Source organism: Erithacus rubecula, assembly GCF_903797595.1.
Source record: "Erithacus rubecula genome assembly, chromosome: 21".
Lineage (NCBI taxonomy): Eukaryota > Metazoa > Chordata > Aves > Passeriformes > Muscicapidae > Erithacus > Erithacus rubecula.
In genome coordinates, this window is record NC_136673.1 from 4,420,273 (window position 1) to 4,435,137 (window position 14,865).

General features: G+C 49.8%; 2 protein-coding genes across 7 annotated transcripts in view; one reads left to right on the forward strand and one right to left on the reverse strand.

The window, feature by feature from the left end:
- The window catches only part of PRRT1B (proline rich transmembrane protein 1B), a 424,933-nt gene that overhangs the window by 403,488 nt on the left and 6,580 nt on the right, over window positions 1–14,865 (reverse strand). The window lies entirely within an intron of this gene.
- RAPGEF1 (Rap guanine nucleotide exchange factor 1) overlaps window positions 1–14,865 on the forward strand; it is an 80,606-nt gene that overhangs the window by 63,631 nt on the left and 2,110 nt on the right. For 2 of the 6 annotated variants that reach the window (XM_079324622.1, XM_079324621.1), the window contains exons 12-25: window positions 1,125–1,409; window positions 2,589–2,681; window positions 4,244–4,332; window positions 5,513–5,624; window positions 7,199–7,274; window positions 10,225–10,309; window positions 11,670–11,762; window positions 12,132–12,317; window positions 12,453–12,537; window positions 12,755–12,849; window positions 13,287–13,365; window positions 13,509–13,610; window positions 14,056–14,153; window positions 14,514–14,642. In XM_079324622.1, coding sequence (XP_079180748.1) covers window positions 1,125–1,409; window positions 2,589–2,681; window positions 4,244–4,332; window positions 5,513–5,624; window positions 7,199–7,274; window positions 10,225–10,309; window positions 11,670–11,762; window positions 12,132–12,317; window positions 12,453–12,537; window positions 12,755–12,849; window positions 13,287–13,365; window positions 13,509–13,610; window positions 14,056–14,153; window positions 14,514–14,642 — 1,607 coding nt within the window. The remainder of the gene's footprint in view (window positions 1–1,124; window positions 1,410–2,588; window positions 2,682–4,243; window positions 4,333–5,512; window positions 5,625–7,198; window positions 7,275–10,224; window positions 10,310–11,669; window positions 11,763–12,131; window positions 12,318–12,452; window positions 12,538–12,754; window positions 12,850–13,286; window positions 13,366–13,508; window positions 13,611–14,055; window positions 14,154–14,513; window positions 14,643–14,865) is intronic. The other 4 variants (XM_079324624.1, XM_079324623.1, XM_079324625.1 and 1 more) reach the window with 3 other exon arrangements.

Sequence of the window (14,865 nt, forward strand, 5' to 3'; positions counted from 1 at the left end):
GGTGTCACTTTTCAGCCTGGTTTGAGCAAGTTGTGTCAGTGCTTCTTGGGAGCTCTGCACTGCTCCATCCTCAATGGAGCAGCTCCACAGCTGCAATCCAGCCTGGGGTTTTCTGGATGATGTGATTCTTCTTTCAGTCCACTTGACTATGACCAGCTTTGCAGGTTTTAAGATAAACTCCTTTGCAGCACTCCAGCAGATTTAGCATTATTGTCTTTTTTTTTTTTTTTTTTAATGGTTGTCAGCTTTGTTTTGGACTTACCCCGATGGCAAATCTTACTAGCACCAGATGTTAAAAGACAGAGGGTTGCTCTTGTTTTTCTTGGCACAATATATTCCCACTGCACCCTGTTTAATATTATCTGAAGAGTAATCTGATGATTAGGAGAGATAGTGAAATAAAGCTTTACGCAGATGATCTCTTTTCATCTCTTCAGCTGACTCTTCAAGGCACTGCATTAAAGGATTGGTCTGATAAGGAATTCATCACTCTGGAGGGCAATTACCATTTTTGCTCCCTGTTTTTCACGAATGGGAAGGAGTAGCAGCATAATCTTCTTCATCCTTCAGTGTAACTTTGAAGGCAGTATCCAGCCACTCCTCCCTGGGAGCTGTGTGTTCTGGAACAGACTTGACACAGTAGCTGTTAAATTACAGGGCTGGAGCAAAAAGCATCTTAAATTTGGATCCTGTGGAAAATCCCAGAAAAGCAATAAGCACTTGAAGTAGTTTTTCTCTACATAGATACTTCCAGCATGCTCAGAGTTGTGCTTTCTGTGTGCCTTCACATCCTTTCCTCCACTCAGGTGATTTTCAGGGTCCCTGCATTAGCAGTTCTGAGATTTCCAGGTTTTCCCCTGCCTAGCAAACCTGCAGGTCACACCTTGCTGCTCGCTTTCCCTCTGTGAGATGAGCTGCTGGTGGGGCAAGAACACTCCTCTCCAGGAATGTATCCCAGGTAGCAACTCCTGCTCTAGTGTGTGGATGATAAAATAGTGCTGCCTGTTAGAAATGCCTTGTGCTGTCACTGCTACGCTGCTGCCAATCTAATTACTTTTTCTTTTGTCTGTCTCTTTCCTTTCCCCATCCTCCTTGTTTTTGTGTTGTCTCTCTGCATCCTGCAGTACAAATCTGTGTTTAGGTCCTACTCCCAGGACTTTGTGCCTCACAACCAAGTCTCCATACCTCCTTTCCTCTCTTCTACCTCCTCCTCCTCCTGCTCCACCCCACCTTTCCCACCCGTCCACGCATCCCAGAGCCCCGACCTAGCGGTGCCAGCTGCAGCCAGCCAGCCCCCCAGCACTGTGGATGTGCCAAACTCCTCTTCTCAGGAGAGCAGCTTTAATGGGAATGCTCCTGTCTGCCTTCCTTCTGAAACCTCTCTCACTGATTCTCTCCAGACGCCTTCGGTGAGACTCTGCAAAGAGATAACGCACCTGTAACCCGCCTGTATTTTGTTTTTCTTTAAAGAAAATGTCTCTTGTGTTAATAATGTGGTCTGGTCTGGTTTACAAATGTGTGTGAATTGCAGAGAGGAAATGTCATATAAAAATGGCTAGAGAAAAGTGGATAAGCTCAGCAGGTTTTAGAAAATGTTAGACGTATGTTGGAAACACAAAATGTCAAATGCTGGCGAAGGGGAGAGTTGGTTGTAGCTTCCTGCAATTGTAAGACAAAGCTGAGGGAGGTCAAGGATTGTTTTGTGAGGTTGGTAGTTATTAAATGCAGGCTCCTAGCAGCAGTTCACATCCTGCAGTTGCCACCTGCTCCCTCCTAAGTCACCAGGAGCAGTGGGTGCAGTCCAGCTCTGTCTCTCCATGCATAAAGCCTATTGTTCTCTCCAGGTTCTGCTCTTCCCCACAGCCCCAGCTGTGTGCTTGGTGGCAGGTTGTCACATGCTGGTGGAGTTAGGCTAACACTGTTCCCACTCTGCTACTCTGAGGTCCCACATCACTTTGCACATCACTGAGCAGGTCTGTCCATTACAGATACTTTTTTGAACACCTCATTTTCAAGACAGTTCCTCTTTCTCTGCTGTGAAGCCGAGAGCTGATGGGATTAGAGCTGTCAGCACAGGCTGTGCTGGTGCTGCCTCTCTGCCAAGTTTGGAAGAGGGTCACTGATTACAGAGTAAATGTACAGCTTTTCACACTTTGGACGTGACCTTGCTTTGCATCTTCCTTTCACTGGTTCTTGTTATGTCCCAGGAGTTTGCTTTGTTGTGGTGTGATGGGTCTAGCCTAGTTTGGAGGATACCTTTGGTGCCCGTGGGGCTGCAGGGCTGGTCTGCACTCAGCAGGACTGCCCTGGCTAGGACAGGAGCTGTGTCCAGCTCTGAACATTCTGCTTCCAGCACCTTAAAATCTGCCAGCTGCACCTTGGCAGCCTCACCTGGAGTCCACAGCTCTTGCAAAGCTGCTGCCCAGGCCTTTCAGGACAGTGCTCCAGAGCCAGGAATAATGACCCCCAGGATGATGCAGCCTCAGGGGCAGAGGGAGGTGACAGCAGCTGCCCAGAGCACTTCTGCTGCCAGGTTCTCTCTGCCGTGGAGCACCATCACGTATTTCCTTCCATCCTGTCTCCCTCAGAGTGAAAACGCCAGTGAGGAGGCTGGTGAGGGTGAATATGTCAATCTCTATTCCTCTGGCCAGAGCAACGGGGCACTCCCTGGCTCTGAAGGAGTAAGTAAGAGCCCCCGAGGCGGGAGGTGCTGCCTGGTGCATGCCAAGCTCTGCTGCCCCCCTGCAGCCCCCTGCCCCTCCTGCTGCCCCAGCTCCCCCCACACCCTCTGCTTACCCACTCCTGGCTGCAGGTTTGGGGCTCTCTTGGTGCAGGAGGTGCTTTTGGGGTCAGGGAGTCAGGGCTGGCTGCTCCTGCCGCGCTGTTTGCTCTGCGCTTCGCTGGCTGTTCGGAGCTGCTTGTGTGAAGTTCCCTTCCAGAGAGCTGCACCCTGGGCCATCCTGGGGCCACATCTTTTCTTGTAACTGCTTTGCCTTCCCCTATTTTAATACAGAAAGCCTTCTGCACTAAATACTTATTTTTTCCCTTCGCTGTTTGGTTGCAAAGTAAATGATTGATTTAGTGCTGTACTCACACGCAGTTTCTTCCTTTACTCAAGCCTTGGATCTTAGGTATTTCCTAGAGGAGCCAGGGCATTTTCCATTCCAGGGAGGTCCCATCTTCCTGTTGGGTCATAGGAAACTGGCAGAAGTCCGTGGTGATCCTTTTGCCTGCCCTCCTCTTGGAAGGCATGTCTCCTGCAGGATGTCTCCAAGACCTTTATCCATGGTGGAGTTAAATACACCAAGAGATAGTGCTCCCATCACTTCCCCTCAGGAGACACATCTGGCCAGGCCCATCCTTTTGGGCAGCTGTGAGTGAGTTCTCAACTTTAAAGCAAAGGGCTTTGCAGATAGAGTCTGGAAAAATCTTGCAGACACCAAGAACCCCAGGCTCAGCAGGGTGTTTCTGTGCTGAATGGGTAACATGGAGGTGGTTTCAGTCCTATCTGTTCACTAGGTTGCATTTTCAAGTTTCACTCTGCATGATGTTAAATAATTCTGAACTGTGACACTGTTGGATTAATATTCCCATTTGCCATTCATGGCTATTTGTCTCCTTAATAAATGGCTAATTTAAAATGCTGTATCTTTGCTCTGAGCTCTCTACCTGCTGTTCCATGCTGTGGGTTCAGCTGGTTCTGCTTTTTTGCATTAGCCTCATTTCCACAGCCCTGAGTCGTGGAGTGGAAACATTGCATCACTGCAAAACCTCTTGTGATGGGAGAGAAGGGAGGTAGGAAGCAGTGAGCATCCAGCCCCTGAGGCAGGGGGGCTGTGGTCAGGAGGGGCACTGAAACTGGAGAGCTTAGAACTGATTGTGTCTGTTTGGATTAAAGCAGGAGGCAAAGTGTATTTCAGCAGGAAGGGCTGGAGGAAAAATAAAAGGTCATGAGTGGGTTAAAATCCAAGACAACAGCTGAGTTGTGTTGTAACTTTCAGCATCATTTCACAATGTTAAAAGCAAACAGTACTAATTACACTGGTCTCCAGAGATGGTCCCAAATTTCCTGTCTGATTAACTTCTGTGTTTTCCTGGCATTTGGCATTAACTTGCATCAATCTTTAACCTCTCTGTAGGAATTTACAGTAAAGGGCCCTTTAGAGGCAGGCAGACTGTAAATGCAAGGCTGGCTGGGCTCAAGGACCCTGTGTAATGATGAAAAACTCCTTTCTCTTGGCAGGAATCTCCCCCTGTCAAAGACAGCCACTCCAAAGACTCAGCTTTGAGCAGCAGTGCCATGGGGAAGGAGGGCAAAGATGGTGCTGAAAGGTGAGCCTTGACCCCTGCTGTCCTCCTTCCAGGGTGCAGAGCCCCAACATCCCCTTGGGGCTGCCTGCTCTGCCCTAAACCTCCTCTGTGTTGTTTTTACTGCACGTGGTGGGATCCTGCTGAAGGAGGAGAATCCTGGCAAGATGAGCTCAGGGGGTGAATCCTGGGCCATCCTCAGCCCATCTCAGGGGCTGTGCTGTCACTGACACTGCCTGCTCCCTCCTGCTTCCAGGGAAACCTGTGGAAAGATCTGCATTGCTGTTTGGAATAATCTTTCAGAGGGAAATTTCATCCTAACCCTGCTAGTTAGAGGCTGGCTGAGGCCCTGGAGCAGGAGGATTTATATCCCTTCTAATGCTCTTAGCTGTCATTTGCCTATGTAAATGAAGAGGTGCAAGCTGTAACAGATGGGCTTCAGGAGGAGTGGAGTGAGTGCTTCCCTGCTGCTTGAGATTGCTCTGCAATTGCATTTCTAAAGCAAAAACAGAGAACAGCCTTGATTTGTGTGTGACAGTCAACTTCCCTCCCCCATTTTCCTGCAGTTTGAGGGTTTGAATCCCTGCAGTGAAGGAGACAGCACCAGAGTGCTCTGCAAAGCTCACTATCTGCCCAAAGTACTGACTGGTGCACAGGATTTTGGCCTCTGCTTGGGGAAAGCTATGAGGAACATAAGTACTTAATTTTTAATTTTTTTTTTCAGAACTACAGGCACAGAGAGGACACATGTCCTGACACGAGAGTACCAGCCTTTGGGGGTTGGAATTCTAGAGGGGCATGTACACCAAAAAAATGGTGATGATTTTCTGCTCTATTTTCCTGCAGAACAAGAGCCTGTCATCTCCCCTTGTCTCAGCACAACAGGTCATGAGCTGACTAAGATGTGCATGTGTAGAGTGTGCTCAGTTCTATACACTTGAGGAAGGGCTTAGATTTGTGTGCACTAAAAATTTGGTGGATTAAGGAGACATGGAAGTGTGTACTTTTAGTAAAATCCTGCCTGCCAGAAATGCAGACAGACAACTGTTCAGGTCCTAGAGGTTTATCTTTCTCTTTTTCAAGAGATGCACAAAGCAACAGAGTTAGATCCAGACATTTGAGCTTGTTTGCAAAGGATTTACCTCCAGAGTCTGTGTGCTTACTGTCAATTGATGAAGGTTACTTCTTTTTCTTTTTTTCACAGGCAGCCACAGTCACCAGATACTTTGGAGTCATCACAGCTGGAGGAAGAGGTAGATGAGCTGTCCCTTATTGACCACAGTGAAATCATGTCCAGATTAACACTGAAGCAAGAGGTAGGTGCTCTCAGGGTTTGTTTTCATACTCTTTGTTTTACTCAGTTGAAATCTGATTCTCTGTGTGCACAAACAAGGCATCACCTTTTATTTGATAGGAAAAACTAGGTTGCAGCAGAAGTGGGGTGTGTGTGAGGGCTGCTGTTCAAGTATGAGATGCTGGTACAGGCTGGGAGCACCAGCAATGAGTGGGGGTTTAACAAAAGGTGAAGTGTCTCCCTAAAAAGCAGCACATCCTGTGCCCCTTTCCCAATCTGCCCCTTGCCACCTCCTCAGCCTCTGACAGTCTGAAATGAGTCACCTGAGAGCCTGAGCACAGTAAATCCAGGTGTGGTGCTGGCCTTTCTCTCTGGGGGCAGCTTCAGCAGGTGAATGAGCAGCACATGATGTTACTGGTGTGGGAAAGCAGCCAGAGGAGCTGTTCTGTGTTAGAGAAGGAGCTTTGTGTCTAGCCTTGGGTGCACTCCCAGCTTTGCTCACTGTGTCTTGAGCCTTTGACATGCAGCTGGAGGGAACATGCTGCCTTTGGAAGCTCTCAGACTGTCAGGGGGCTTGGCTGAAAAACAGAGAGGATGGATCATTTACTGCCACTTTAGGAGTGTTCTTTGGTCAGCTCAGAGGTGCAGGAGAGAGTGAGAAGCTTTTACTTGCTCTGTAAGTAGTGTTTTGTGAGTCTTGCCAGAGGGTCACCTGAAAAATTCACATCTTAGAGCTGCTCCATGGCTGTAATCCATGATTGTTTCACTGTTCTGCATGTTGAAATGATTAAAGACATTCCTAAGGGAAGCCAGACACAACTCCAGTCTCCTCTGATGGATTGTTTCCTTTAAAAAACATTTAAAAATCAGTGATTTCTGAACATTTGGGACTAGCAGATCTGTGTCTTCATGTCTTTTTTCTTTCTTTTCTTTATGATCTACATGTTTGAAGCAGTGTAGAACTGTCACTGTGAGCTGCTTCCTGCAGTGAACTGCTGGCTGAGTGGTGGATCAGTTTTGCATATTTTGAGTTGTGAAATGCAGCAGCTAGAAGAAAGATGTGCTTTAGAGAGTGGTAAGGCAGGGGTCAAGCAATTAACAGTGCTGTTTTCTTCTGCCAGTTGTGGGATCATTTCAGGTGACCTCTGGCCAAATGGCTCCAGATTAGGGAATTAACTCTCTGGGTTTTGATGTTCCAGGAACATGCAAGTTGAATGCATGACCTCCCCCCTCCAGCCACTGTGCTGTGTGATCCTGCACTCTGGGACAGTTCACACAGAGCTGCTGCCCTGTTAATGCTCTCCTGGGAGTGTTTGTGGCATTTCTGCTCATTCTCCTGTGGGCAGAAGGTTCAGCCATCACTGAGCTTCACAAACTGGCCTTAAGGAGTCAGAGACCTGGAGTAAGGATCACCCAACTCCTCATCTGGGACACCAAATGCTCTTTTTAAATTCCAGGGTTATCCCAGCACTGAAATCCATGTCCCAGCTTGTGCTGTGAGCAGTGCCAGGAACTGCTGAGCTGGAACCCCATCCATGTTAAACCAGGCCTAAGGGAGCTTGGGCTGTGCCTAATGTGGCTTTGTTCCCATTGCAGGGGGATGATGGGCCAGATGTGCGTGGTGGGTCTGGAGACATTCTGCTGGTGCATGCCACAGAGACAGACAGGAAAGGTAAGAGGGGCTGGGGGCACAGCCTGGCATGGTCTGGCACAGCCTGGCATGGTCTGGCATGGTCTGGCCTCTGCCCATGGCCACAGACAGCTGGGCTGGGCTGGGGAGAGTCTGCAGGGATCCCTGAGCCTGGGGGGTTGTGCTCATCTCTGGGAGATGGAGGTAAGCTGGATAAGCCCCTGGTGGTTCCATTTAGCAGCAGGGATGGGATTAACTCCTCAGAGCCTGGATCTGGGGACGAGGCACACCAGTGACAGTGCTGTGTTGTGTCCCTGTACCTGCTGTGACAGCAGGTGTGACCAGCCTGTTGGACACAGATCCTGTTTCCACTGGTGCTCCTTGTCCTTTAATTTCAGGACAGTGGTGATGTAGGAGTTACTGGAATGGTTGTTTCATCAAAATAGGAAAAAAATATGTTGGTTTGGGTCCAGTGCAGTACCTTGGGCACTGGGAAGCTGATCAGGTGCTGCTCTGCTGACACCCCACATTTTCAATTTACAGTGCCACCTCCTGTCCCTCTCTGTCCCTCTCTGTCCCACTCTGTACCACTGGCAGCCACCCACACCAGTTCAGAGAGGGAATCCACAGTACAGAAGAAGGGATGTGGGGGAGGAGAAGGGACATTAGCAACCCTTAGCTCTAGATTTGTTAAAACCCCTCTTCATCTGTCCAAATCCCATCACCACACACATGAAGCAGCTCCTTTCCAAGACCTGTGGCAAAGACAGCCTTTGCAGTGTTTCCAGGGAGTGATTTGAACCTGCCAAACACATTTGTGCTGATGGCCTTAACCAGGATTGATCTCCTTATCTCCTGGGAGGCAAAACACTAACCCTCTGAATCACTCAGCACTCCAGTTTAGAGCTTGATAGTCAAAGGGGAAATATCTTTCATGCACGTTTTTAAATGACAGGGGTTTTACTGTAGCATAAGATGTTTGCAATTACTTACCAGCACCATTCAGCCAGCAGGAAAATCCTTCCCCTGACAGCTGTGTTTCCCAGTCTGCACTGGGCATCAAATCCAGCCAAAGCCAGGAAGGAACACACCAGAGAGGAGGAGGCAGCTGATTGTGCCAAGGCTGGAAATGTGTGTTAAAGAAAATAGTTTAAATGAGATGGTGGGAATACCCCTTATAAACATGCTGAAAGTGGGGTAGAGAAACTCTGCTCTGTTCTCTGGAACAAGCATCACAACAAAGAACTTCCCTGCTGTTCCTGTTGAAAGACAAGGGGGTGAGTGCTGAACCTCCCGTTCATGAACAGGGGCTCTGAGGGTTCTGCAGGCAGTGGGGTGAGAGCTGTGCAGAAGCTTTCAGAGCTGGGAGAAGGCAGAGCAGGGTTTGATGTGCCCAGTGGTGCAGCTGTGGAGAGCTGGGTGGAGGGAGCTCAGCCTCTCAGGCACTGCCAAGGCAGGGAGCTGAATGGAGCAGAGGAATTTGTGCTATGCTAACCCACTGCTGGGGTGACTGAGAGGGTTAATGAATTAAGCTTACAATGAGAAGAATTCAGGGCTTGTAAATCAATCAGCCAAACAGCACAGAGGGGTAGAGTTAAGAGGCTTTCCTTTAAAGATGAATTTCTTGGCAGCTTCAAGTGCCAGAGCAGACCAGCTGTATTACCTCACGTTGCCTTTTGAGCAGATGGGAACCCAGAATAAATGTAACTCCACGCCCTGTTGCATGATGATGCTTGTCCATTTGAGTTTTCTGAAAAAGCTAAATGGCATAAGGAATAAAGAGAGACCTGTGGTCTCCAGGAATAAAATCCATGGTCAGTTAAGTGCTCACAGCCACACACACTTGCTGTGAGAGCAGGATTAGAGCTGGACAAAGGCTGGGGCTCACCCCTGATGTGACCACCCAGCCTCTGTTGTCTGTGTGCAGCAGCACTCCCTGGTGTAAGAGCAGGAGGAGGGTGAGTTCCTGCCAAGAGAAACTGCAGGTAGAGAGGCAGAGCTCTCCCTGTGTGCCCTGCTCCTTCCCACCTCCCAGCAGTGGCTGGTGTTCCTGGGTGGATGTGGGGTGATGCTGTGCTGGCTGGAAGCAGCTCTGCATGTACAGCCCAGCCTGGGCAGGCACAGGAGGAGCTTTTCCTCCCTGTGTGCCCTTGGTGAGAGCTCCTGGCAGGGGCAGGGTGCCATCCTCTGCACACCCTGCTGCTGTGGCCCTGCTCTCTGCTGGGACTGATGCTGAGTGCTGCCACTGGCACTGCTGTCCACAGTGACAGGCACTGGCACTGCAAATATTCTGCAGTATTGACCTGAAATCTGCATCCCTGTTGGCAATTTGTGCTTTTTCAAATTCCATCTTCTGTGCCCCTGATAATGCCCAAAGCCTTTGCAATTCCAGGCCCTACAGCACCTTGTCCTGCAGATGAATTAGCACAAGCTATCTGTGCCTCTGTTGACTCAGTTTTTGCATTTTGCTTTTCTTTTGGCTGGAAATAATCTATTTACACCGTCCTGGGATGGATTTCCTGGAACTCAGCAAGGGCAGAGGATCTGCAGCCCCACAGCATGTGTGGAAATGTGTGTTCCTCATTGGGAGGGCAGAGTGACCTGCCTGAGCACCAAAGGCAGAGCAGGCATCACCTCTTGCCATCAGATCTTTTTAAAGCATCCCCAAGGTCTAAACTGTGTTTTTCCTTGGCACATGATTGATAGCTGCTGTCCCACAAGCAGGTGTTTGTCACTGACCCTTTTATGAGGCACAAGCCCCAGTGCTGCAAGGGGGAGCCAGGGCCAGGCCAGTGGGGACAGGGCAGTGTCACTGCTGCTCTTGTGGCACAGGGTCCATCTGCTGGTGAGGACCAACAGCACAGCATTTCTGGGAAGTTCAGTGGTGCCAAAATGTGTCATGTCCTCCTCTGTGCATCTGGATTCAACCTTGCAAAGAAGTTTCTTTTTCTGAAGGCAGAGTTTTCTGAGGTTTTTTTGCTTTTTTTCCTAGATCTGGTGCTGTACTGTGAAGCCTTTCTGACTACATACAGGACATTTATTACCCCAGAAGAGCTCATCAAGAAGCTGCAGTACAGATATCCTTTTATGAGTGGCAGTTCACTCCCAGCAGGAATCAGAGCTGGATGGACATCATGGAGGGAGCTGGGGGCAAGTTCTTTTGGTCAAAAGCCTGCTGGCAGCATGGTCAGGGATGTGCTGGCCCTGATGGTGTCCCAGGCAGGAATTCCTTCACCTCCACTCTCCAGTGGGAATTGCTGCAGGGATCACAGTCACAGTGGATACTGGACATGAAAGTTGAGGGTCCTGGCTGGGTAGAGGAGTTTCAGGTTTTTTGGATGTCACTGGGGAACTGGTCTTTTATTTGGGACAGAAAACCTTCTGCCTTCCAGAGGGGCCAGGGGCATTGTCTGCAGTGTAGTTTAATATTAGAGATAATAAACCCATCAGTATTTTCTCTCTCTTCTGCAGTAAACTGAGCCCTGCAGATGCTGAGCTCTTGGCCTCCCAGTCCTGAACTGAGCTGGTAACAAGGATCCTGGTGTGCAGGGTGAGCATTCCTGGCAGAGGATGGAGAAGGGCTCTCCCTGAGCACCCTGCTGCCATTGCCTGCCCATGGCTCTGTTCCCTGCAGCAGGACAGGTCTGGGCCCCAGGGCCTTGTGCCTCTGGTGCTGTGCATCCATGTCAGAGGGATCTGACATCACCACATGTCACCACGTGTCACCATGTCCTGCTGCAGCTCATCAGTGCCATCTGCAGCAGAGCTGGGATCAGCTGCCAAGGACACAGCAGGGATGACAGTCCTGGCTGGGGGATCCCTGCAGGCCCCTGCCAGTGCTCCTCACTGGTAACCTTGCTCTCTGTCCCTGCAGCCACCTGGCAGAAGGGTTTTCAGCCTGTGCTGCTGCCCCTGTCCCTCTCCTCCTTGCAGCAGATTGGGCAGCCAGGAAGGTGGAGGTGACACCTGAGATGTGTTGAGACCAGATGTCACAGACCAGTGGGGGAGATCACTGCAGGGAAGTGCTGCTCATTAAATTGCACCTTAGAGAGAACAATTTCAGTGTACACCTGCCCTCAATTCTGTGAGGTGTAAGTACCTCCTCACACCCCCTCATACCAGCAGCTGGTGTCAGCTTAGTGCCATCTTAGAACCATATCAGTGTCCCTTATCTGCTGGAAATGGAACACCAGTTTCCACCAGGAGAGAACAGAGTGTTCAGTGTGGCTGTCCCATCCCTGGAAGTGGATGGAGCTCTGAGCAGCCTGGCACAGTGGAAGGTCCTTACCCATGGTGGGGAGTGGGACTGGATGACTATTAAAGTCCCTTCCATCCCAAATCAGTCAATGATTTTATGAATTAACTGCCTGGAGGCAGCTGGGGATTGCAGTGATGATGGTCTGGCTGCACTGATTGATTCTTTAACTTCCAACCAACATATGAGAAGTTTTGCCACTTCCCTGACACGTTCAAGAAGAGGGTCAGTAAGAACACCTTCTTCGTGCTGGTGCGAGTGGTGGATGAGCTCTGGTGAGTTCCCTTCTTCATTTTGGGATGCAGGGTCAGTAACCCATGGAAATTTGGCAGCTGGGAGAATGTGGTTTTTAGGGAAGATGTATTTTTTTAAGCCCATCTATAATGACAGCTGAAGTCCCCCAAGCCTGACCAGCGAGACACTTGTAAGTGCTGAACTCTTGTGTTGGAAGAGCAGATTCCTCCTGTGTGTCCTAACTGGGTCAGTGCTTTTAAAATAAAAAGAAGGGGGTCTCTGGGAAAGGAAGAGTTGGGAAGAAGAGGAATTTCTGCTTGTAGGAAAGAGCACTGAGATAGTACAGATACAAACCCCAGGGCTCAGTGCCAGCTCTGATACCCTCCCTGCCTTTTCCATCTTCCTCTCAGCCTGGTGGAATTGACAGAGGAAATCCTCAAGCTGCTGATGGAGCTGGTGTTCAGGCTGGTGTGCAGTGGGGAGCTCAGCCTGGCCCGAGTGCTGCGCAAGAACATCCTGGATAAGGTGGATCAGAAGAAAATGCTGAGCTATGCCAACTCCATCAAACCCCTCGCTGCCAGAGGGGTGGCAGCCAGGTGAGGGCAGCTGCACACAGCCACAGCTGGGTCCTCTGAGAGCCAGGGCATCCCTTCCTCAGTTCAAAATACAAGAAAGATAAGAAAACAGGTCATATTTTCTGAGCCTTTGTACTTCCTCATTGTTTTCCACAGGCCAGGGACGCTGCATGATTTCCACAGTCATGAAATAGCTGAGCAGCTGACCCTGCTGGATGCTGAGCTCTTCTATAAAATCGAGGTACAGAGATAAGGGTGGGCTGAGGGCAGTGGGAGGGTTTGGACCTTCTGCAATGTCTGGTATTCCCTGCCAGCTCTCCCAGACACCTGCTGTAGGACACAGCTGATCTTGTGCCAGCAAGTGGCTGTGAGCAAAGGCTGCAACTGGGAACCTTGGGGTAGAAATCCCACTTTAATGTGTGGTATTTTCCCATCCCTCTCCTTTCCTTCCTTGGCAGATCCCAGAAGTTCTGCTTTGGGCAAAGGAACAAAATGAAGAGAAGAGTCCCAACCTGACACAGTTCACAGAGCACTTTAATAACATGTCCTACTGGTAAGGAGCTGAGAATAACCATGGCACTGAACTGTGCCTAACCTCCAGTGCAAATATTCCAAGTATTCCTCATAGACTTGGGTTCCTTTGTTACAGATGGGATAATGTATATTTTTGGCCAGGAAGTAGATGCAAAGCACTCATCTAAGACCCCAGAGCACAGCAGAAATAAAACCAGGGTTAGGGAGGGCCTTGTAATCCAGAGGAATTAATTATTGGTATCACTGAGCTCTTCAAACAAACATTCCCCTTGCAAATAAATGCACTCTGTGAAATTATCCTGTCTTTGCTGTGGATTAGAGTGCTCCATTTAAATTGGAGGTATTGTGAACTTGTTAGTGTTGGTCCATCCTGTTAGTGATCAGTTTTGTTAATGAAATGAGGAAATCTGATCTCTACTGAAGTAGGTTTATCTTTTATTCTGTCTGTTCTTCCAGGGTCCGTTCAATAATTATGCTACAAGAGAAAGCCCAGGACCGAGAGAGGCTGCTCCTTAAATTTATAAAGATTATGAAGGTACCAGCTTATTTTTTCCTGTGAATCCCACACACTGCTGCTTAAAGGAGCAGGGGAATGGGGCCCTTTGCTTGGTAGAGCTGTTTGATGCTGGAAGGCTTTTCATAGCTCTCAAGTAACTGGAATATTCTCCCTCTTCACAGCACTTAAGAAAGCTGAATAATTTTAATTCCTATCTGGCCATTCTTTCTGCACTGGATTCTGCCCCCATCCGAAGGCTGGAGTGGCAGAAGCAAACCTCAGAGGTGAGGAGCAGTGGGGCCTTTGGGGAAGGATAAATGTGGTTATGAGTGAAACAGCTGAGTGGTTTTACATCTCAGCAGTGTCCCAGGGTGGAGGGATGGTGGATAATTCCTCTCCAGTGGGTAAAATGCCACAGTGCTGGAAGCTTTTCAGTGTGGCTGGGCATTCTGACAGCTGCAGGAGTGCCAGCACAGCCACAGGGGAGAGCAGCCGCCTCCTCCTCCTCCTCCTCCTCCTCCTCCTCCTCCTGCTGCAGCCCAAGCCTTGGTGAGGCTGAAGGCAGCAACATTCCACATGGACACCCCAGGGTTGGGCTGAGCAAATCAGCAGGAGGTGTTTGCAGGGTGGCATTAACTCCTGCTCAGTGTGGCTCCCTGGGGGGAGCTGCCAGAGAGGCTGTGTTTGCAGCAGGGCTGTCACCAGGGGATTTGGGGTTGTGTCCTGCAGGGGCTGGCTGAGTACTGCACCCTCATCGACAGCTCCTCCTCCTTCCGCGCCTACCGAGCTGCCCTGGCTGACGTGGAGCCCCCCTGCATCCCCTACCTGTGAGTGCCCAGCTCCTTCCTCTGCACATTGACATGGCTCCTGCAAGGGTTTCTCAGCAGCTGCTGCTGAGCTCAGCCCTTGCCTTTTGCCCAGTGTCTGGGGTCAGGCAGCACCGTGCCTCATCAGCCCTCTCTGGAGCAGGTTGGGGCAGGGTGGCCAGCTGGGGGTGTTTGCATCTAAAACCCTTTGGATCTGCTGCTGGGGGATGTTTCCCTCTGGGTAAGGTTGCCATTCTGGTGCCAGTGGGAGGCTGTTTGATTTTGTTGTGCTGCCTTTTGGCTGGCCACCCTGCCCTTTGTAACTAACCTCTGTGTCTGTTTGCCTGCTCCCTTGGCCTGCTGCCCCTTTCCCTCCTTCAGAGGCCTGATTCTGCAGGACCTGACCTTTGTCCATCTGGGAAACCCTGATTACATTGACAGCAAAGTGAACTTTTCCAAGCGCTGGCAGCAGTTCAACATCCTGGACAGCATGAGGTGCTTCCAGCAAGTGTAAGTGCACAGTGGGGCTCAGAGGGACACCTCTGGGATTGGGGCAGGGGCTTGGGCATGGAAGGCTCTGTGCAAGGAGAAGGGAGGTGGAAGGAAAGCTGAACAGGGCTCTTATCAGTCTCCTTCCCTCTCTAGGTTAGATAAAACTTGTTTTATCTAAAAAGCTGGGGACATTTTTCTGATTATAGTTTTGAGATGCAGACAAGTTTTGCCTTCAGGTTTT